The 22,599-nt window shown below is 42.4% G+C and overlaps 1 protein-coding gene across 3 annotated transcripts in view; it reads right to left on the reverse strand.

The window, feature by feature from the left end:
- CACNG7 (calcium voltage-gated channel auxiliary subunit gamma 7) overlaps window positions 1–22,599 on the reverse strand; it is a 195,672-nt gene that overhangs the window by 73,646 nt on the left and 99,427 nt on the right. For all 3 annotated transcript variants that reach the window (XM_077259482.1, XM_077259483.1, XM_077259481.1), the window contains exon 2: window positions 8,845–9,082. In XM_077259482.1, the coding sequence (XP_077115597.1) occupies window positions 8,845–9,040 (196 nt within the window). In that variant the 5' untranslated portion in view covers window positions 9,041–9,082. The remainder of the gene's footprint in view (window positions 1–8,844; window positions 9,083–22,599) is intronic.

Genomic DNA, 22,599 nt, shown 5'->3' on the forward strand with positions numbered 1-22,599 from the left:
GGCCAGACGGAAGCCTCTCCTCAGTGCAAGACATATGAAAGCCCGCATAGAGTTTGCTAAAAAAACACATGAAGGACTAGTAGACTATGAGAAATAAGATTCTCTGGTCTGATGAGATGAAGATAGACCTTTTTGGTGATAATTCTAAGCAGTATGTGTGGAGAAAACCAGGCACTGCTCATCACCTGCCCAATACAATCCCAACATCATGCTATGGGGGTGTTTTTCAGCTGCAGCAAAAGGCTGACTGGTAGCCATTGAAGGAAACATGAATGTGGCCAAGTACAAAGATATCCTAGATGAAAACCTCTTTCAGAGTGCTCTGGACTTCAGTCTTGGCTGAAGGTTCACCTTCCAACAGGACAATGACCCTAAGCACACCGCTAAAATAACAAAGGAGTGTCTTCAGAACAACTCTGTGACCATTCTTGACTGGCCCAGCCAGAGCCCTGATCTAAACCCAATTGAGCATCTCAGGAGAGACCTGAAAATGGCTGTCCACCAACCTTCACCATCCAACCTGATGGAACTGGAGAGGATCTGCAAGGAAGAATGGCAGAGGGTCCCCAAATCCAGGTGTGAAAAACTTGTTGCATCATTCCCAAGAAGACTCATGGCTGTACTAGCTTAAAAGGTGCTTCTACTCAATACTGAGCAAAGGGTTCAGTTTCAGTTTTTTAATAAATTTGCAAACATTTCTACATTTCTGTTTTTTTTCAGTCAAGATGGGGTGCAGAGTGTACAATAATGAGAAAAAAAATGAATTTTTTTAAATTAACAAATGGCTGCAATGAAGCAAAGAGTGAAAAATTTAAAGGGGTTTGAATACTTTCTGCACCCACTATAGGTATACTCCACTGTTGGACTAACAGAACAAATTCACTGACAGGGTTTTAGTTAATCCATTCCGCAGCCATCAGTAGATAGGGCAGCACAGAGGCTGTAGAAGGAAATTGGTGCAAAATTGCGTTCAGTCAATTATGTGGACACTCAACTTCCCCATATGCAAGTTCACAGCAATCAATGATAGACCACCTCAAATGTACTGCCTTTTGCCAAATTATAGTGTACACTTAGCCTTAATAGAAAATACCTAACATTAATTATTTCATGAAGACAGTTGTCTCTGCTTTAACACAATTTTTAATAAAAAAAGAAGATTATTAAATTCTGCATATGGTCAAGCCAGTTTGGAGTAGACAACAGACTTAGGCAGGCAAATGTTTAGCATACCCCTATGCAGGATATTTCAGAAGCTTTCTTGGACTTACAAGTAACAACAAAATGGCCATTTTAAAATGCGCGCGTGTCCAGCCTCCCGTGACGTCACGGCTTGTGATTGGTCGCGTCGCCCATGTGACCGCGACGCGACCAATCACAAAGCCGGAACGTAATTTTAAAATCCTGAAGGACCTGAAATTACGTCACGGCTTGCTGTGATTGGTCGCGTCGTGGCCACATGGGCGGCACGCGACCAATCACAAGCCGGGACTTCACGTAAGGAAGTAAACCCGCGAATTTTAAGCAAACAACGCTGCCGGTTCCCTCGGTGAGGTCCAGGCTGCGTCGGAGAGGTGAGTATAGCAATATTTTTTATTTTAATTCTTTCTTTTACACATTAATATGGATCCCAGGGCCTGAAGGAGAGTTTCCTCTCCTTCAGACCCTGGGAACCATCAGGGATACCGTCCGATACTTGAGTCCCATTGACTTGTATTGGTATCGGGTATCGGTATCGGATTGGATCCGATACTTTGCCGGTATCGGCCGATACTTTCCGATACCGATACTTTCAAGTATCGGACGGTATCGCTCAACACTAGCTACCATACATTTTATGGTTAGGTCATTTTGGCATTAATGAGGTCGTATCTGTGTTAATGCGTTCTAAGGAGAAACATTTCTCCTTGTGGAGAATGACATGCCTAGCCTGGCATGCCAATGTGGGGAGGCTTATAAGCCTTTCAATGCTCCTCTGGGAAATTAAATATGCAAATTGTGTTTCATAGAGGAAGATGACTTGAACTCTAGTGCCACCTATTGGATGTAAAAAGTCATTATTGACCCTTTAACGAGCCTTGCCATATGACTTAGGATAAAAGCCAACCCAGAATCTCAACTTGCAGACACAATGTTTTTGGGTATTTCCCCTCGTCCGTGCAAAGTATGAGATGTGATTTGGTGCATGAGAGGCTTCTTAGTGAGATCTAAAGGGTATCACTTCTTCTTGTAAAGAGTGACATTCCTAGCCTGGCATGTCAATGTGAGGAGGCTTATAAACTTTGTTATTCTCAAAAGGAATTCAGTATAGTCTTTGGAGACCTCAAAGTGTGGCACCCATCTTTTCGATCAAGGGGAGGCTTTACAATATTGTGATTTTGAATCAATTCACTACAAATCCCATATGTAGGAAGAATTCAACAAAGTTGGCAAATTTGAATTTTAAAATATTCATTGAACTTTAAGAAATAAAATCAGTGGTATAAATATATATGCACACATCAAATATGCAGAAAATCAGGTACAGTAGTTTAATGCTAAATAAAACTCTTAAAACAAAATCATGAAGAGGGAGATCAAAAATATTTGTCTCCACTTACATATCTGCTGTAAATGAACAGAAGCACAATTTACCTTATCTTCTGTTGCATTTTTGCAGCACTTAATATTTTTGCCTTGTGGAAATCTATTCAAGCAAAATGAGAAATGTATAGCTAGGAGAATATTACATAATTCTAAATCCAATCATATTGTTCAGTGATGCCACTGGTATTCCTCCATACCAAGCAACATAATCCACTCAAGCTAAAAGGTGTCATAGGAAATTGAAGCATCACTTCAAGTGCAATAAACCTATTTGAAATGTCATAGACAACCTCCCTATGTTATCACATTAAATTGCTTATTATTTGCCAAAGTGTCACTCAGTGTTTAAGGATCTTTACCCTTTCCTATCATAAGCAAATCACTCATATTTTTACCACTAGATGGTTCAGGCTGACTTTGACCTCAAAACATATTCAATTCTAATGTGCTTTCATTCTGTATGATATTATGTTCTACTGTACCGGTTATCATCCTATTTTTCTACTGACTCGTTCGCTCTTCACTTCTACATTACAAATTCTTTGCTCATATGTGGGGACTTAAAGATTCTTACCAGGGGTTGTCTACTCTTTCCATCTTTGTGATGAAGGCCAAAAATTGAACAGTGTTATGAAGCAAGCAGCATCCCATGATCCAGCTCGCCAAAAAGACTGTGTGAACCAGATGGTATCGGTAGTAAGGACTGCTCATGCTGGGAATCCTTACACTGACCTTCACTAGGGGTGTATTTTGTCTTTTCCACCTCTGTGAAACTACCATCTTTATGATTGGACAACATCATAGAGGTGGATATAGCACACGCCTCTTTAGAAGAATCTTCTACCACCCATGTGGCTGATTGGAAATTTTAGATAAAAACTTTATAAGCTCATATCAACAGAGCAACAAGGTCTGGTAAAAAAAAAAAAGTGTTAAAGAAATCCTTTTATGAAATTGTACCTTTTAAACTGGCTATATCTTGAGATGAAGGCTGAAGAGCTGATTAACCAGTTTTTTAATTAGGCCTTGTCTAATTAAAAATAGAATTTACACTTCTGATTGTTCCTTCATTTTCACTTACAATCTACCCAGTTTAGTCCACCTAATAGGCATGCAGTATGAATGGCATGAATATAATTAAAAATCTTTAGCAAAACTTTTGATGCAACTTCTAGATAGAAATCTTTTATAACTGCATTACAATGATCACATCACAGTGCATGGACAAACATATATGTAAATATATACATTTTTTCTTGACTGAAATTGAGACATCAAGAAGGAAAACTTGTGGATTTATTAAAATCACAGGCTGGATAGATTTGTTAATGATATGCAAATTATGAAAAAATGGAAACCAAATTTTCAAAACATCTCAAATTATTGAGTATCGACCATGAGCACCACACACAGAAATGTATGCACTTACAGCCTTGGCTGCTATCAATAAGGTTATTGATTATTGTCTGAGGAATTTTCTGCTGCGCTGAATGCACTTGAGTGCTCAAATCATCAATATCTTTTGCAGTTGCCAACCAATGAAATCCCAGATGTGCTTGATGGGAGACAGCTCTGAAGACACTGCAGGCCATGGTAGCACAATTAGGCCATGCCTGCTGCACAAAGTAGCACAAGCAAGATGCAGCCTAATGATGATGTTCTTAAAAACAGCTCTTACAACAATTTGGAGAAATTGCTGTATTAATAATTCCACCACCAAATAAATGTAACGTCGAGTTGTTTGTGTTCCTGGGATAAAAACTAGAGGGGTCTGGCTACCATACATTAAGCCACCCCACAAACATAATTGTGAGTAGGACAGATTTGACGTCCCTTTGTGAAAGCTTCTTCTTGGCATTGCTCATGTGGTCTCAAGATGGAGACCAAAGGCTGGAATGGAGCAATGGAGGCTTGAATGAAGGTCGATCTTTTTCAGCTATGAGTACTGCTTTCATCTATCAAAGATAGCTGGACATTGGTTTTATGACTAAGTGTAAATGGCATGAAGAGGCTTTCACAAAGGAACATCCCAAAGGTGCTTCATCAGGGAATTTGGGAACGGTGACAATGAGCAGTTGCCGGACCCATTTACTCTTCATTGTAGGTACACTATCAGCTTAGCATTACATTAATTTGGTGATGGCAACAGTGGTAAGGACATTTCTCCAAAGTGTTCCAGAAGCCCAGACTGCATGTCACTCATGCCACTGTGAACAGCCTGTGTGGCCACATTATGCTACAGTGGGCTTCAGCATCTCTAGACTTGTCTCTCGTTGAGCACTGCTGGGACGTCATTGGTTGTCAATTGCAAAGGAAGCTGAAAGAAATGGATTCTGATTATTTGCCCAAGTACCTTCAGCGTAGCAGAACATAACTGTGTGTTTTTTATGTGCTTCGTGCCCATACTTCACACTAAATATATAAATGCAGCGCCCCAGAGTCCTGGTCGTTGCAGTACTGTTGCTCCGCCACTAAGGGGAGTGATGGTACGTCTGATGGCACTTAAGGAGTTCACCTGACCAGGTATCACAGTCACACATTACACTTCACACTCTGGCTTCCAGGGGGAGCAAAGGGTTCTATGTATTAGGCCACTCCTCACACTCTGGTAAAACTGGGGGTTGGATAGGGAGTTAGAGAGAAGCTGACTGGGTTTGATCCAGGCAACATCCTGTGGCAGAGGGTGTTGCAGGGGAAGATTCAGGGGGGTCCCTGTCAGGGGTGGGATCCTGACAGAGGCCTAGCAAAAAGGACAGCGGATTGCGGACCCTGAAGCCTTCAGTAAAGAGGTAAAGAGACTGCAACCCTGTGTCCTCGTTATTCATCGCAACTGGCACCACGCACCACCATCACACCTTTCATTGGACGCCCCTTAGCAGGGTCACGGACCGGGTCTAGCCACCGTGACAACCCCAGGACCGAGACAGAGAGGCCCGGTATCGAGTACCCCGCGGCCCTGCATCTGGGGATGCTCCATAAAGGTGTTTTAAAAATTTGGCTTCCATATTTTCATAATTTGAATATCACTAAGATGCCTATACATCCTGTGATTTTCATAATTTAACAACTTTTCCTTTTCAGTGTTCCATGTTCAATGTTGACGAGTGAATGTGGAAAATGTAAAAAATGAAAAAAATACAAAAAAATGTTTAATATTGAAACTTGATTTAAAGGGAGTGTATTACACTAAATGCACAATTTTACTTTGACTGAATAAACTATATAACCTTGTAGGAAATGGTGAAGCAATAAAGTAAAATAGTTTTTTTTTTTTAATCTATTCCCCCATTGTCCGAAAAAAATACTTTATTGTTATCTCTATTTATAGGTGCTCGGTTCACCCTTGACGTGATAAAATGTTTGTGGCACTGTTCAACCCACTTAATTTAGATTAATGTTTTGATTGACTTTGCTGACATTCCCAGAGCAAACGTTGTTTGAAGATCAACCTCTGTTATGATTAGTGACCCTGTGCACAGATCATTCTATCTTTGCTGATGACGTCACTTGGGCATAACTGTGTAGCAATGTCAGTTGCTAGGAGAGAGAGATTTGTGAGCTCTCTCCTGCACTGGAGCACAAGCAAAGGATATGAGCACTGTCAGCAGTGAGGAGAGAGAGATTTGTGAGCTCTGTCCTGCAGTAGAGTGAAAGCAGATGATATGAGCACTGTCAGGAGTGAGGAGAGATTTGTGAGCTCTCTCCTGCAGTAGACTAAAAGCAGAGGATATGAGCACTATCAGGAGTGAGGAGAGAGAGATTGGTGAGGTCTCTCCTGCAGTGGAGTGAAAGCAGAGGACATGAGCACTGTCAGCAGTGAGGAGAGAGAGATTGGTGAGCTCTCTCCTGCACTGGAGTAAAAGCAAAGGATATGAGCACTCTCAACAGTGAGGAGAGAGAGATTTGTGAGCTCTCCCCTGTACTGGAGTGAAAGCAGAGGATTTGAACACTTGTAGGAATGAGGAGAGAGAGATTTGTGATCTCTCTCCTACACTGGAGCTAAAGCAAAGGATTTGAGCACTGTCAACAGTGAGGGGAGAGAGATTTGTGACCTCTCTCCTGCACTGGTGTAAAAGCTCAGGAAAAGAGCACTGTCAACAGTGAGGAGAGAGATTTATGAGCTCTCTCCTGCACTGGAGTAAAAGCACAGGAAGTGAGCACTCTCAACAGTGTGGAGAGATAGAGTGGCGAGCTTTCTCCTGCACTGGAGTAAAAGCAAAGGATATGAGCACTGTCAACAGTGAGGAGAGAGAGATTGGTGAGCTCTCTCCTGCACTGGAGTGAAAGCAAAGGATATGAGCACTGTCAGCAGTGAGGATAGAGAGATTGGTGAGCTCTCTCCTGCACTGGAGTAAAAGCAAAGGATATGAGTACTGTCAGCAGTGAGGAGAGAGAGAGATTGGTGAGCTCTCTCCTGCACTAGAGTGAATGCAAAGGATATGAGCACTGTCAGCAGCGAGGAGAGAGACATTGGTGAGCTCTCTCCTGCACTAGAGTGAATGCAAAGGATATGAGCACTGTGAACAGTGAGGAAAGATTTGTGAGCTCTGTCCTGCACTGGAGTAAAAGCAAAGGATATGAACACTGTCAACAGCCTGCAGAGAGTGATTTCTGAACTCTCTCCTGTATTGAAGTGAAAGCAGAAGAGATGAGCACTGTCCAAGGAGATAATGATTTGTGAATTCTCTCCTGCATTAAAGTGATAGCAGAGGAGATGAGCAAGGGCAAAAGCAAGGAAAGAGTGGATTGTGTACCTTCTCCTTCATAGGGACAGTGCACACATAGAGCAGGTTTGCCATGACCAAGTGCTGTCAATCTACAAAAAAAGGCTGCACGCTATCGTGCTAAAGCATATCAATGTGAAATATATGAAATATGAATAGCAATATGGCTTTTGAATATTTTTTTAAAAAATGAAACGTTTAGCATATAATTTGGTCAAATTAAATCTGCCGATCATCTGTCATCAAGGTGGTCTCAAAGATTGATGGGTCTCTATGTGAGTGGATACCTCTCTTAGGCTGATGTCTGAATTCCTGGGTGAATGTGGACACCTCTGTCAGCAATGCCTGCATTTATGGTTAAGAAGGAACCTGCTATAATTAATGTCACCACATGCTGAAGGGCGGAGTGCTCGGTCAGTAAGCTAACATACAAATGACAAAAATATTGACTGGCACATTCAGACTGGTCTGAATAGGTGCATACCAGGAGGAGCTACCTCCATTTACAATACACAAAACAAGGTTACACTCTATCGTGCTAAAGCATGTCAATGTGAAATGTATGAAATATGAATAGCAATACGGCTTTTGAATATTAGGAACACAAATGAGATGCTTAGCATAGAATTTGGCCAAATGTCTGCCCATCAACCAATGTCAAGATGGTCTCATAAAGCAGACTTGTCATTCACAAGTGCTGTCAATCAACATAGGAGTGACAGGAATCTAAATAAGTAGGTGGAACAGTGGAATGAGGCATTTAGACACAGCAAGGATGCACTGAGTTTCTTCAATTGCACATTACAATACATTGTTTTCTGAGGCAATAGAGGAACAGTTTTAAAAATGAAAAGAACAATATTTATTGTTGCTCTATCTCCTAAAAAAGGTTTGTGGTAAATTTGGGGTGACAGACTCCCTTTAAACACAATGGTCCTGATTCTTCGAGACTGGCTTTAGTCATACCGATCTTGATGAGTGAGACGCTATTGATTGATCAAACGCACACCGCTTAATAAATCCAACATGTCTGAAAAGTGGCACGTGCCCCAGTGCACCTCGCCACAAATCTTATTCCAGTCAGTGAAGGGAGTAACATTTTTGCATACTGTATGCCACCATTTTTTATTAATTTGTTGAAAAAAATTTGGGTGAAAGTTGACATGCCCCAGCCTAACCAGGCTCCTCCTCTTCTCTGCCATTTTAGTGAAACTGACCAAAAGTGGCCTAAAAATATTAAAAGTTCATAATTTTTTTCCAAATTTACGTTACGAAAAATTTTTGGGTGACCGACCACTCAACATGTCTTAAGCCATAATTTTGGCAAGAAATCTTTGATGAATCAGGGCCTATGTGATATTTTGATGATGCATTAAAGAATATTACAATGCAAAATCTACTTGACCTATGGAATGGGATCTATTATCCCACATATAATATCTGGTATTTATATATGGAACCTACATTTAACTATATAAACAGAACAAAATAAGTATGATTCTTAAATAAAAAAGTTAATACATGAACACCTTACCTGCCACAAAACACACTCTCCATAGGCCAGCATGTAATGCCATCTTGACTTCAGTTGTTTGATTTTGAGGTAGGACAATCCCTTCTTCCATGTACAGCCAGTAGTCTGTGCTAACGGCTATGCCCACCAGAAGGAGACCACAAGCTCCGAAGACACTACTAAGTAGGGTCAATGCACGGCTGCTGCAATTACTCATCCTAGGGCGTAGGAGGAATACAGTCACAAATGTTGCAGTTACCTGTTAAGAGAAATAAGAAAAAGAACATAATGTAAGATTAGTACCACCAGGGGTGAGGTTTAACGACACTCATTAGGTATGACGTCCATACAGGTTTGTCCTGGTATTTAAGAATCTCCAACATGGAGAAAAACTTGAAAGAAGGTATTTTTATTGTGAAATATGAACCGAGATGTCAACCTGGAAGAGTCCTCAAGCCTTCCACAGGGTGGTCCACAACGAGTGTGTGATGTATAAAGGAGTGGTGGGAGGCAGAACTACTTCTTCTTTGTTGTTATAGGTAGAGTAGACAAGGGGAAAGCACAGGGGAAAAATCAAAAAATGTATATGTGTTTGGTTCTGTGTTCACAGACTATGTCAACCGCATTGGTGATCGGGTGAGGAAGCTTAGAAAATGGGCGACTTCATAGTCCTACTTAATAAATTATTAAGTGGTTAAATAGATCAACTTTGTTCTTGGGTCTAAAGAAAGGGGTTTTAGTTTTGACTTCTAGTGTCCCTCTGGGTATGAGAGGTCCCAAACCTTGTCACAAGCTTGCTACATACGTGATCATCCAGTACACATGCACCTTAGTTAAAAGTGGGCACAAACACACAATGGATGTGGAGTGCCCGCGATGACCATGGGGTACTCGGTACTAAGCCAGTTCTTTTCTTAAAATGGTGGTCATGGTGGCAGTGACCCGGTCTGTGGCCCTGGGCATCCAGTAAAAGGGGTTAATAAAAATGGGAATAAAGTCTAATGTAGTAGTGTTCGTGACGCCACCTGAGGTATTCGGCCAGGGGTGGCTGACGCAGCTTAAAGGGGTCCTCTAGGGCTGATGGTTTTGGAGCTTAGATGGTACAGCTCCCCACAGGTAGAGTTTAGTCCCCAGGGCTCCCGATGTAGCTGGTAAGAGGGATGGTTGATGGTGTGGTGCAGGACTGAGGGTGCAGGAAATTATTGCAGGATACAGGGATAACAGTTTCCTTTACCTTTTACTGGTATAATTCAGGTACAGTCCAGGGTACAGGTAACAGGTGATGGTGGGGTTTGGGCAGCCTGGAAACAGCTTGGGATCCACTTAGCCAGGTGGGTTCGGAGGCCTTCCTTCTGCGCTGTATATCTGACACTTGCTGCCTGAAGCTCTGCACAAGTCCTCTCAGTGTCTGTATTCTCAACCTGCATGGATGACAGCTTGAACCTTTCATGGGCACTGCCCTTTCTCTGGCAGCCCCAGGCTCCTCACTTGCTGTGGTACCTGCAGGTGTTGGATGGGACAGGAGACTTACAATCTCCTGCCCTATGGGTTCAGTGGCTAGTTCTGCAACTCCCACACCACCACGGACCCTGGTGTCCGGTCTGTTGGCGGTTCCCTCTGTGGTGAGCCCACTTGCAGCTCTAGACCCCAGACTCTTCCTCTTTTGCCTCCTCTCCTCTCACTGTCCCTAGCAGACTAACTACTAACTCCTCCCCCAGCCAGAATATATAGGGAAACTGCCCTGAAGCCGGGTTTAGAGCTCCCCCTTCAGGCCTGGAGTCAGAACGGTGTTGCATGTCAGTATTACCTGATTAGTGGATCCCTCCTTGTTTCCAGGCATGACATCACCTCCCCTGTGAGGATGGCAATACTATTGTGGCATCCGGACTCCTAGGGTGCCACAGATGCAAATTTACAAAATCACTGGAGACACAGATAGGAAAGGACCACTGTGCAGAACAGTATAAGGGCTCTTGGTATTCAAAGAGCTCATTATAATGAACAATTCCACATGTTTTGGAGGAGGAAATGGGTCCCTTTACTTCTTGGGTCCATGTGCGGCTGCAGAGGTTGCACCAATGACATGTCTGTCATTAGTCAAAATACAGACATGCACATTTACATGCACAGTTTTACATAAAAACATGGATCTAAGGGGTAAGGTTTCTCCTTATGGAGTGTGACATACTACATCTGACATGCCAGTATGAGGAGACTTAAACACCTTGCATGCTCCTCTGGGAAACATAGTATGCAAATTGCTCCTTCACAAAGGAAGAGGACTTGAACTCAGTGCCACCTTTTGGAAGTACAATCCTACAAGTAAATAATGACCCTTAATGAGCCATTGCCCCTTAGATCCTAGTATTAGCCTCTCACCTAGCCAAATCAGATCTCCTATTTGGCTCTGATGAGGGGCAATATCCCAAAACACCATGTCTGAAAATCGGGATGCAGGTTTGGCTTTTATCCTAAGTCATTTGGCAAGGCTCGTTAACGGGTCAATATTGACTAATAGGATCGTTACTTCCAATAGGCGGGACTAGAGTTCAAGTCCTCTTCCTCTCTGAAGACACAATATACATGACGACATGGACACACAAAATTCTGTATAACATACATGCAGTCACAAACATTAATTATGGACACCCTCTTTGAATTCTTAGTTTTACATATTAGAACATAAATAAAACATCAGATCCTGTAATAGGGCACTTTTGGTGACACAGACTAGGACTAAGAAGAAAATGAAACTGAACAAATGAACTTACACTCCGTGCATCACTCGCACCAGACAAAAGCTCCACACACTCTCATGTTGGCCTGCAGCTTACACTATTGAACATCCTAATGGGGCTGGATACCATGCAAAGTACAGTCAACTAAACTTGAAGGTCCCTATTAACAATAGAATCTACAAGGTCTTTTCTTTCCCTCAGTGGTTTCCACTATTGTGGTGCCAGAATGGAAGTTATTCAAGGGGTATGTGGCACCTGTCTCAACTCTGTGACTGGGCTTTGCTCTCTTCCCCTATGGCCACTGCCATTTGCTGTGCTCCACATTGGGTTTCATACGTTGTACTGTGAACTTTAGTGACAGCAACAAACAAGGTCTTTTAAGGTTGAATTAGACACACATGTGTGTATGAGAATTGACAAAGCAATTGGTTTAGTTGTGTGCTTTGGAGTTTGCCAGCCTAAAATTTTCTCGGCTTCAATCATATCTGCAAACTCATGTGGATTCTGCAGCCTGAATTAACTTCCTTGCTAAGACCTGCTGATTAACCCTTCATCAGCTGTGAGTAGTGATGAGTGAGTGTGCTCGTTACTCGGGTTTTCCGAACATGCTCGGGTGTTCTCCGAGTATTTTGGGCGTGCTCGTAGATTATGTTTGAGTCTCCACAGCTGCATGATTCGCAGCTGCTAGACAGCCTGAATACATGTGGGGATTTTCTGTTTGTTAGGAAATCCCCACATGACTCAAACATAACATACGAGCATGCCCAAGATACTCGAAGATCACCTGAGCATGCTCGGAAAACTTGAGTAAAGAGCACACTCACTTATCACTAGTTGTGATGTCATCATAAGACCTGCCTAGTTCTGATGCAGAAGTGAAAAATAACTGTGTAGGAAACAGATTGAAAAGACAAAACATGTTTTATTCTGTACACTGGTTGCTCTATCAGTTAGCCGTTAATCCCAGTTACCAAAAAATGGATCAAGTGATATGATGAATAATCTTAGCTAACCCATTGTGCTTTGCATTGGAGTCTCAAATAAATAGAAATAAAAAATGTTCAAACGGCGCTATGAGTCAGGGGAAGCGTGCCCATATAAATACATAAAAGCTGATATTTTAAGCTCATATGAATAGTGTTGGTAAGTGGAAAAAAATTAATATGCTGTATAAAGAATTTCAACGAAAAATAAATAAATATAATACAGGATGGCCTGCTGTATAGTGAGGCAAATCCCAAACCTCAGGGGAAAGGTATCAGATGCAGTTGGTATCTAATATATAAATATAATTTCTGTAAATGATACACACAGGGTAATAAGGAGATTATTTTTACCTATTGTTGTTCCCCTGCTCCAGAATGTGAAGCATTCACTGCCTTTAGTCCTTACAATCCAAGGCAGTCAGAAGAGGTGCTGTGATGCACGGGTCACGGACTCAGCTAAGTCTGACGCAGTAGTTTTTTAAATGCACTTTTGTGTTTTACTTATTTAGTTACAGCAGGGTTTTTGCTCATTTTGTTTTTTGTAGGTTTTGACAGAAGTTTATAACGTTGAGCCGAGAAAATAAAAAAGTCACATTGTTCCCAGATAAGTCTTTTTAGCTCCAAATTTTGCATTTTCATAAGGGTAACAGGAGAAATTGTTCCATACAACTTGTGCAAATTGTTCTGAGTGTGCAGATGCCCCATATGTGGAGAAAAACTACTATTTGGGTGCATGGCAGGGCTAGGAAGGGAAGAAGCGCCATTTGACTTTTTGAATGCAAAATTGCTGGAATAATTAGTGAACGCCAAGTCCCATTTGGAGAGCCCCGGATGTGCCTAAACTGTGGAAACCCCCAACATGTGATACCATTTTGAAAACTAGACCCTATAGGAAAGTTATCTAGATGTGTATTGAGCAACTTGAACCCACAGGTGCTTCACAGAAGATTATAACGTTAAGCCTTGAAAAAAAAGACACATTTTACCCGCAAAAATCCTTTTTAGTTCCAGTTTTGTTGTGCAGCTTCTCCTGAGTTTACCGATAGCCCATATGTTGTTGAAAACTACTTCTGACACACAGTGCAAAGCTCAGAAGTTAAGAAATGCCATAATATAGTGCTCTTGCTGCACTTGTTTGGGGGTGCCATGTCACATTGGCAGAGCCCCTGAGGTGCCAGAACAGCAGAAACCCCCTCATAAGTGACCCTATTTTACAAACTAAACCTCTCAATGAATTCATCTAGGTGTGCAGTGATTATATTGACACCACAGGTGTGCCATAGACTTTTATAACATTAGGAAGTGAAGATAAAATAATTTAGATTTTTACCTCCAAGATTGTGTGTTAGCCCCAAGTTTTACATTTTCATACTGGGAAATAGGTAAAAATGGCACCAAAGTTTGTCCCACAATTTCTACTGAACATGGCAATATCTCATATGTGGCTTTACAGTGCTACTTAGCCATATGGAGAGACTCGGGAGGGACGAAGCGCTATTTGCCTCCTGGAACGCAGATTTTCCTAGGATAGTTTGCAGATTCCATATAAAGAGCCACTAAGTGATAGAAAAGCAGAATCCTCCCTCAAGTGACCTGTTTTTGGAAATTATAAAGCTTTGGTAATTTATCTACAGGTGTAGTGATGATTTTGACTCCATGGGTATTTTCAAGAAACAGGCAGCAGCGGATGTTGCTGAGTGAAAATTGCAAACTGCAAGTGACCAGTACGTTGTAGTGACCAGTACATTATGCCCAGTTTGTGCTTCTGGACACATGCACCTGTAAATTAGGTGGGCTCTCATCACTACAGAAATGCCAAACATGTGGGCGCTAAATGTGGTTTAGTCACACTGGGGCTCAGAAGGGAGGGGGACATTTGGATTTGGGAGTGGAGAATTTGCTGAATTTCGTTTGGCGGGTGAGGAGCCATTTCGCTTTTCCGGTACCTTTGTACTACCAGTAATGTGGAAGCCCCATATATTTCCAACAGAAGACAGACCTGAGTGGGTACTTGCTTTTTTGTGGATTGAGTTGAAGCTTTTATTGGCAACATGTTACATAACATATATGATCACATTCATCCGGCTCTCTATGCTGAGCACTTACTTTGGGGTTTCCATCTAAATCTCTGAGTAACGTGACAGATGAAACCCCTATTTACTATAATGAGGCAGCAGAGTTACTATAGACTCCGTCTGGCCTCTGTTCAGCTGTGTCCTTTTCAGAAGTGCCCAAAACTGTGGCTGACGGCACTTTTATGCAGTCCTAAAAAGACGGACACCGCCAGATCACAGGTCAGACAGCGTCCACAGTGCCTCCATCTACCTCATTATAGGGAATCTTCCATCGGGGGTCCCGTATGAATCACATATTCTCAGCACAGAGCGCAGTATAAATGTGCGCCAAGCCTTAGGCTGCCCTCACACTAGCAGTATTTGGTCAGTATTTTACATCAGTATTTGTAAGCCAAAACCAGGAGTGGGTGATAAATGCAGAAGTTGTGCATATGTTTCTATTATACTTTTCCTCTATTTGTTCCACTCCTGGTTTGGGCTTACAAATACGGATGTAAAATACTGACCAAATACCGCTAGTGTGACGGCAGCCTTACTGTGATCTTTGGGAGGCAGAATGAAAAAATCAACAGCATGTGAAGAATCGGTTTTATTTATTTTTAACACCATTCCTCGTGCGGTATAAGTGATTAGGCAACTTTATTTTTCAGGTCGGTGCAATTACAGCTATACCAGATTTATATCGGGTTTTTATGTTTGGCTGCTGTCACACACTAAAAGGCGCTTTTTATTGCAAAAACTAGTTTTTGCATCACAATATTTTGAGAGTTATAATTTTTCTATATTTTTCGGCCACAGAGTCATGTTATGGCTTGTTTTTTACGTTTTTATTGGTTCCATTTTTGGGCACATGACATTTTTTATCACTTTCTGTTCCGATTTTTGGGAGACAGAATGAATTAAAACCAGCAAATCAGGAATTGTTTTTTGTTTTGTTTTTTTATACCGTTCCGCGGGTGGTAAAATTGATAAGGCAGTTTTATTCTTCAGGACAGCACGATTACAGCGATACCTCATTTGTATCTTTTTTTATGTTTTAGCACTTTTACACAATAAAAACTATTTTATAGAAAAAATAATTATATTTGCATTGCTTTATTCTGAGAGCTATAACTTATATAACTTGATATACTGTTGTTTGCTAGAACGCAGCTCCTGCAGAGCAGTATATGTACGGCGCATGTCTGGAAAGGGTTAACCCTTACTCAACTTCTTTACCACAAAGTAGAAGGAGATGGAGAAATATCTGGGCACAATCCAAAACAGAATTAGCTTTTTCACACTGTGTTCTTAACACTTTTCTGTGTTCACACATTATGTAACACATACATTGAAATGAAATAGTCAGTGTCAGAGGGAAAAAAAGAGAATCAAAAGGGAAGTTGCCCAGGAATATATAATATGCTTTACATTTTGAAGCACCGAATGTAACATACCGAAACATTTATTGTAGATGTCTAGTACAACTTGAAAAATATCTAACAGTATTTCTTTCTTTCTCTAACAGCTCGTGCACGACTGTAAAAATCGGAAGAGTGCTATCCATGGTTTTGACGAATAGCTCTCGTCCCATTGTTATTCTATGGTGCCGTGTATATGTCCAATTTTTTCCTTGGAGGCAGCCAATCCGAGGAAATCAAAATCTCAGCATGCCTAATTTGCATGTGAGAATCGCGTGGCACTCGCCCATTAATCTCTATGACTATGTGAAAAAAATTGGCCCACACTCGGATTACGTTCAAGTGTGGCCCGATTTTCACGGACTGGCAATATATGGAAGATGGAGAAACTTTTTTTTCTCCACCTTTAAGAAAATCAAATCATTTTCTTATCACACTCAGAACAAACTGTGATCAGAGTGTGATTAGCATAATCGGACTGATTTTCTTGGATGAGATGAAAACGGTCGTTTGATACTATCCTTGGCAAAATGCATGATAGAATCACCAATATCATCAAATTAAGCTTTAACTAATGTAGGTTCCACCAAAAAATATAAGCCCACAGAATTAGTCCTGTTTGGGTCAGATGGGCATATTACAGCTGCTGCCAAACACTGGCAGCAGCGGTGACTAATGTGTCACCGCGGTGGTGATTGGCTATGCACTCTCAAGTCCATTTGGACCAACCAAGAAGAACAAAGTGGCCAATTAGCTAAGAGAATGAGGCAGGAAATATGTCTTGGATTATTTTAAGCTGCATAACTCACAGACTGCCTTTGTCACTATATCAGGGTTGAAAAGACTTGCCAAGCTCTACCAGCAAGAAAGGATTGATTAATCAGCCCTAAAAGCTAGTGAAGGACAGGGTCATGACTAAGGACCCTGTGTGGTCTGAAACAGCGTAAGCAATATATTTTTATGAAATTACAATAAAGGACAAAGGTTTTTTTTAAATCATGGCCTAATTTTCCTCTATCTAATACATCATTTTGCTGGTGACTGGACTTCCTCCTTTTTGTGTATACAGTTAGGTCCATATGTATTTGGACAGAGACATCATTTTTCTAATTCTGGTTATAGACATTACCACAATGAATTTTAAACAAAACAATTCAGATGCAGTTGAAGTTCAGACTTTCAGCTTTAATTTGAGGGTATCCACATTAAAATTGGATGAAGGGTTTAGGAGTTTCAGCTCCTTAACATGTGACACCCTGTTTTTAAAGGGACCAAAAGTAATTGGACAATTGACTCCAAGGCTATTTCATGGACAGGTGTGGGCAATCCCTTCATTATGTCATTCTCAATTAAGCAGATAAAAGGCCTGGAGTTGATTTGAGGTGTGGTGCTTGCATTTGGAAGCACCACATTTGCATTTGACCTTTCGATTTTTTTGATTTTGTGTTTTGTTTTTGGCTCCCCTTCTTCCCAGAACCATAACTTTTATTTTACCATCAATATGGCCATGTGAGGGCTCTGTGGAACGAGTTGTAGTTTTGAATGACTGTATTGATTTTACCATGTATTGCACTGGAGAATTAGAAAAAAAATTGCAAGTGTGGTGAAATTGCAAAATAAATGCAATTCCACAATTTGTTTTCTTTCTTTTTTTTAACCATGTTTACTAAATGCTAAAACTGACCTGCCATTATGATCCTCCAGGTCAGTACGAATACGCAAATACCAAACATGTATAGGTTGTTTTTTATTAAAGTGGTGAAAAAAAAAATCAAGCTTGTAAAAAAAAAAAATGGTGCCATTTTCGAGACCCATTGTGTCTCCTTTTTTGAGGATCTAAGGATGGATGAGGAATTTTTTTGTGTACTTTTAAAAATATTATTTAAAAGTTTTTAAAAGTTTTTTCTTGATTTAATAGTCCCCTTAGGAGATTTGAAGCTGCAATCTTTCAATCACTTGTGTGTAGTTACAACGGCTATTGTGTCAATTGAGCAGTCCAAGGTGTACAAATAAGGTTGGGCAGGAGATTTGCTACAGACACCAAATTATCAATAATTTGCCAACAGTATGGTCAAAATACCAACAGCAACCACAACCACAATATTATAGATTCCTCATCAAGAATATAATAATTAATTGATTAGTAGTGATGAGCGAGTGTACTCGTTGCTCGGGTCGTCTCCGAGTATTTATGACTAGAGTTGAGCAACTTTTACTTTTTTAGGATCGAGTCAGGTTTTGCAAAACACCACTTTCTCAAAAGTGGGGTCGGGTGAAATCGGACGAATATTGCGTAAAGTCAAGGGCCGACTGAAACACGAAACCCAATGCAAGTCAATGGGGAATCAAAGTCGGTAGTGAGTGGAGGTCAGGAAAACACCTACAGTGTCCATTTTAATGCCAAAAACATCAATTATTATTACTTAAGCTTGTCAATCTTAATTTACTTTATAATAATAGTTACGCATTGAAAACAGGGGATCATTTGGCTAAAGTTGTGGGGGGGTAGGGCTAGCTCAAGATTTTCTTGGGCCTAGGAAACGCGGAATACGTCACGGCGGTGGAGCAGGGAGAGGTAAGTATTTCAACTTTGCAAGTGCTGTGATCCTGAGCAAGCAGGGGGGCCCACTAGTTGGCACTGGCACAGGGCCCCTCATAGTACGGCGGTGTGTTTGACGGCGGGCGGTGCCTCCCACTGCTAGAGACACTTTTGCGTACTATGAGGGGCCCTGTGCTAGTGCCAACGAGTATGCCCCCACCTGATGAAGGAACCTGCACTTTCATCTGCACCTTCCTCTTTGTCCCCGTGTAAGGTGGTATAGTATGCGGGAAGGGGAACCTGACTTTCAGCAGGGTCACATTGTGGCTGTGTAGAGTGCAAGGGAAATGTAGTGGTCTGGGTCAATGTACCAGCCGACTCATCTAGCAGTGGCTGGGCAATGGGCAGGATGAGGAGGAAACACAGTTAGTAGGCCCAAATAATAAAGTGGGCTAAATGCAGTTCAAATGTGGTAACAGGACTAACCAGGTGGCATTGCTTGGTTCAGTTGAGGACAACTGTAAGGACTGGCTGACACAGTTACTAGGCCCAAATAAGTAAGTAGGCTAAATGCAGTTCAAAATTTGTAACAGGAGTACACAGGCGGCATAGCTTTGTTCAGTGGAGGACAATTGTAAGGTGTGGCGCAGACAGACACATTTAGTAGGCCTAAAATAAAAAAGTTGGCTAAATGCAGTTCAAAATTTGTAACAGGAGTACACAGGCGGCATAGCTTTGTTCAGTGGAGGACAACTGTAAGAACAGGCTGACACAGTTACTAGGCCCAAATAAGTAAGTAGACTACATGCAGTTCAAAATTTGTAACAGGAGTACACAGGCTGCATAACTTTGTGCAGTGGAGGACAACTGTAATGGGAGGCAGGCACAGTTAGTAGGCCTAAATAAGTAGGCTAAATGCAGTTCAAAACTGGTAAAAGAACTAAACAGGCGGCATAGCTTTGTGCAGTGGGGGACAACTGTAATGGGAGGCAGACACAGTTAGTAGGCCTAAATAAGTGGGCTAAATGCAGTTCAAAACTGGTAAAAGGACTAAACAGGCAGCATAGCTTTGTGCAGTGGAGGACAACTGTAATGGGAGGCAGGCACAGTTAGTAGGCCTAAATAAGTAGGCTAAATGCAGTTCAAAACTGGTAAAAGGACTAAACAGGCGGCATAGCTTTGTGCAGTGGAGGACAACTGTAATGGGAGACAGACACAGTTAGTAGGCCCAAATAAGTAAGTAGGCTAAAAGCAGTTCAAAATTGGTAACAGGACTAAACTGGCCGCGTTGCTTGGTTCAGCGGAGGACAATTGTAAGGAGTGGCTGACACAGTGAGTAAGCCCTAATAATAAAGTAGGCTAAATGTCTGCCAACATTTTTTTCAGAAATAACCTGGTGGCACAGCTAGGTAAAGGGGTGGGCTCCTCTGCTGAGTAGCAGACAGTGGTAGTAGGCGCAACATATTAACTGGTCTAAATGGAGGCCAGGGCCCCTGTATATTTTAACTATTATCTATCATTTCAACAAATTTGTATTGGCAGTGCCGTTGAAGGATTTAACAGCACAGACTACACAGTGGTGGAGCAAGGAGAGGTAAGTATTGCAAGTGGTAGAGCACTGTTCAAGCTGGGGGGAACACTCTCTCATGGGCTGCGGTACTGGCACAGGGCCCCTCATATTACGACGGTGTGTCTGATGTTGGTTGTGCACCACCACCGTCAGAGACACTTCATTGTACTATGAGGGACCCTGTGCCAGTGCCATCGCCCAAGAGTGGGCACACCCACCTGTCCAGGCAAACGGCACTCGCACAGGTCCTTGCGCCAGGTGGTGACCACGGCCCTGTGGGGGGAGTCAGTCCATTTAGGGAGGTGTAAAAATGGCCTATGGTGGACATTCAGCAGCTGTAAATGGAGGAATTGGAGAAGTCAGTAAGAGGAGGCTGAAACAAGACATTTTTCAGGCAAGCTACGTGTCAGCAGGGGAAGGTGGGGCCAAATAATTTGAAATCCATGATTGGTTCATTTTAATGAAGGTTAGATCATCAATATTTCGGGAAGCCAGACGTGTCCTTTTTTCGGTCAGTATTGAACCAGAAGCACTGAATACTCTTTCTTAGGGTTGAGCGAAACGGGTCGGCCATTTTCAGAAGTCGCCGACTTTTGGCAAAGTCGGGTTTCATGAAACCCGACCCGACCCCTGTGTGGGGTCGTCCATGAGGTCGGCGATCTTCTGAATCTGGTATCGGAATTCCGATACCGAGTTCCGATATGTTTGCGATCCTACCTAATAGGAATATACTCACCCTCGGACGCGCCCTGCTTCTTTCCGGCAGCCTTCCTTCCTAAGAATGAGCGCTTGAAGGACCTTAGATGACGTCACGGCTTGTCCATGTGACCGCTCGCGACCAATCACAAGCCGCGACGTCACCGCAGGTCATTCACGCGCTCATTCTTAGGAAGGAAGCCTGCCGGTTAGTACCAGGGCGCGCCCGAGAGTGAGTATATCAATATTTTTTATTTTGATTCTTTATTTTACACATTAATATGGATCCCAGGGCCTGAAGGAGAGTTTCCTCTCCTTCAGACCCTGAGAACCATAGTATCCCATTGCACTGCATTGGGTTTCGTGTTTCGGCCGACCCCGACCCCGACTTTTTTATAGGATCGGCCGATTTCACTCGACCCGACTTTTGAGAAAGTCGGGTTTCGTGAAACCCGACCCGATCCTATAAAAATAAAAGTCGCTCAACTCTACTCTTTCTGAAAGCACACTAGCAGCAGGGCATGCGAGCTCCTGTAATGCATATTCTGCCAATTCAGGCCAGGTGTCTATTTTAGATGCCCAGTAATCAAAGGGGAATGACCTGTGAGGGAGAACATCGATAAGGGCGGAAAAGTAGTTCGTAACCATACTGGAAAAATGCTGTCTCCTGTCACTTTGAATCGATGCAGCAGTACCTGTCGTGTCAGCGGTCGTTGCGAAATCACTCCACAACCTGGTCATAAAACCCCTCTGTCCAACACCACTTCGGATTTGTGCACCTCTAACACCTCTGCCATGTTGCCCACTACAACTCGTGTGAGAACCATCACCGCCACTGTGTGCTGGGAATGCCTGAACCAAACGGTCTACAAGAGTTCCTTGTTTGGTAGCCAATATTTGCTCAAGGTTCTGATGTGGCATGATATTTTGTAATTTTCCTTTATATCGTGGATCCAGGATGCAGGCCAACCAGTAATCGTCATCGGTCATCATTTTGATAATGCGGGGGTCCCTTTTTAGGATACGCAAGGCATACTCAGCCATGTGGGCCAATGTTCCAGGTGTCAATTCACTGCTTGTGCTGGGTTGAGCAGCACTTTCTTGCAAATCAACATCACTTGTTGTCCCGCAAAAACCCTGTACCTGACTTTGCAACGCCACCAGTTTCTAATGCCCCCTGAGAAGCATCCTCCTCCCATAAATATTCATCCCCGTCTGCCACCTCGTCCAGGAGAGTTCCCTAAGCTGACAATGGCTGACTGTCATCAAGGCTTCCCTCCTCTTCGGCTGCAGAAACCTGCTCCTGAATGTGTGTCAAACTTTGCATCAGCAGATGCATTAGTGGGATGCTCATGCTTATGATGGCGTCGTCTGCACTTACCAGCCGTGTGCATTCCTCAAGACATTGAAGGACTTGACAGAGGTCTTGTAGCTTCGACCACTGCACACCAGTCAACTCCATGTCTGCCATCCAAGTGCCTGCCCATGTATGTGTATCCTCCCACAAATAAATTACAGCACGCCTCTGTTCGCACAGCCTCTGAAGCATGTGCAGTGTGGAGTTCCACCTTGTTGCAATGTCGATTATTAGGCGGTGCTGGGGAAGATTCAGCGATCGCTGATGGTTCTGAATATGGCTGGAGTGTACAGGCGACCGGTGGATGTGCGAGCAAAGTCTTCGCACCTTCAGGAACAGGGCTGGTAACCCCGGACAATTTTTCAGGAAGCACTGCACCACCAGGTTCAAGGTGTGAGCCAGGCAATGTATGTGT

This window comes from Ranitomeya variabilis, chromosome 4 (genome assembly GCF_051348905.1).
Source record: "Ranitomeya variabilis isolate aRanVar5 chromosome 4, aRanVar5.hap1, whole genome shotgun sequence".
In the NCBI taxonomy this organism is placed as follows: Eukaryota; Metazoa; Chordata; class Amphibia; order Anura; family Dendrobatidae; genus Ranitomeya; species Ranitomeya variabilis.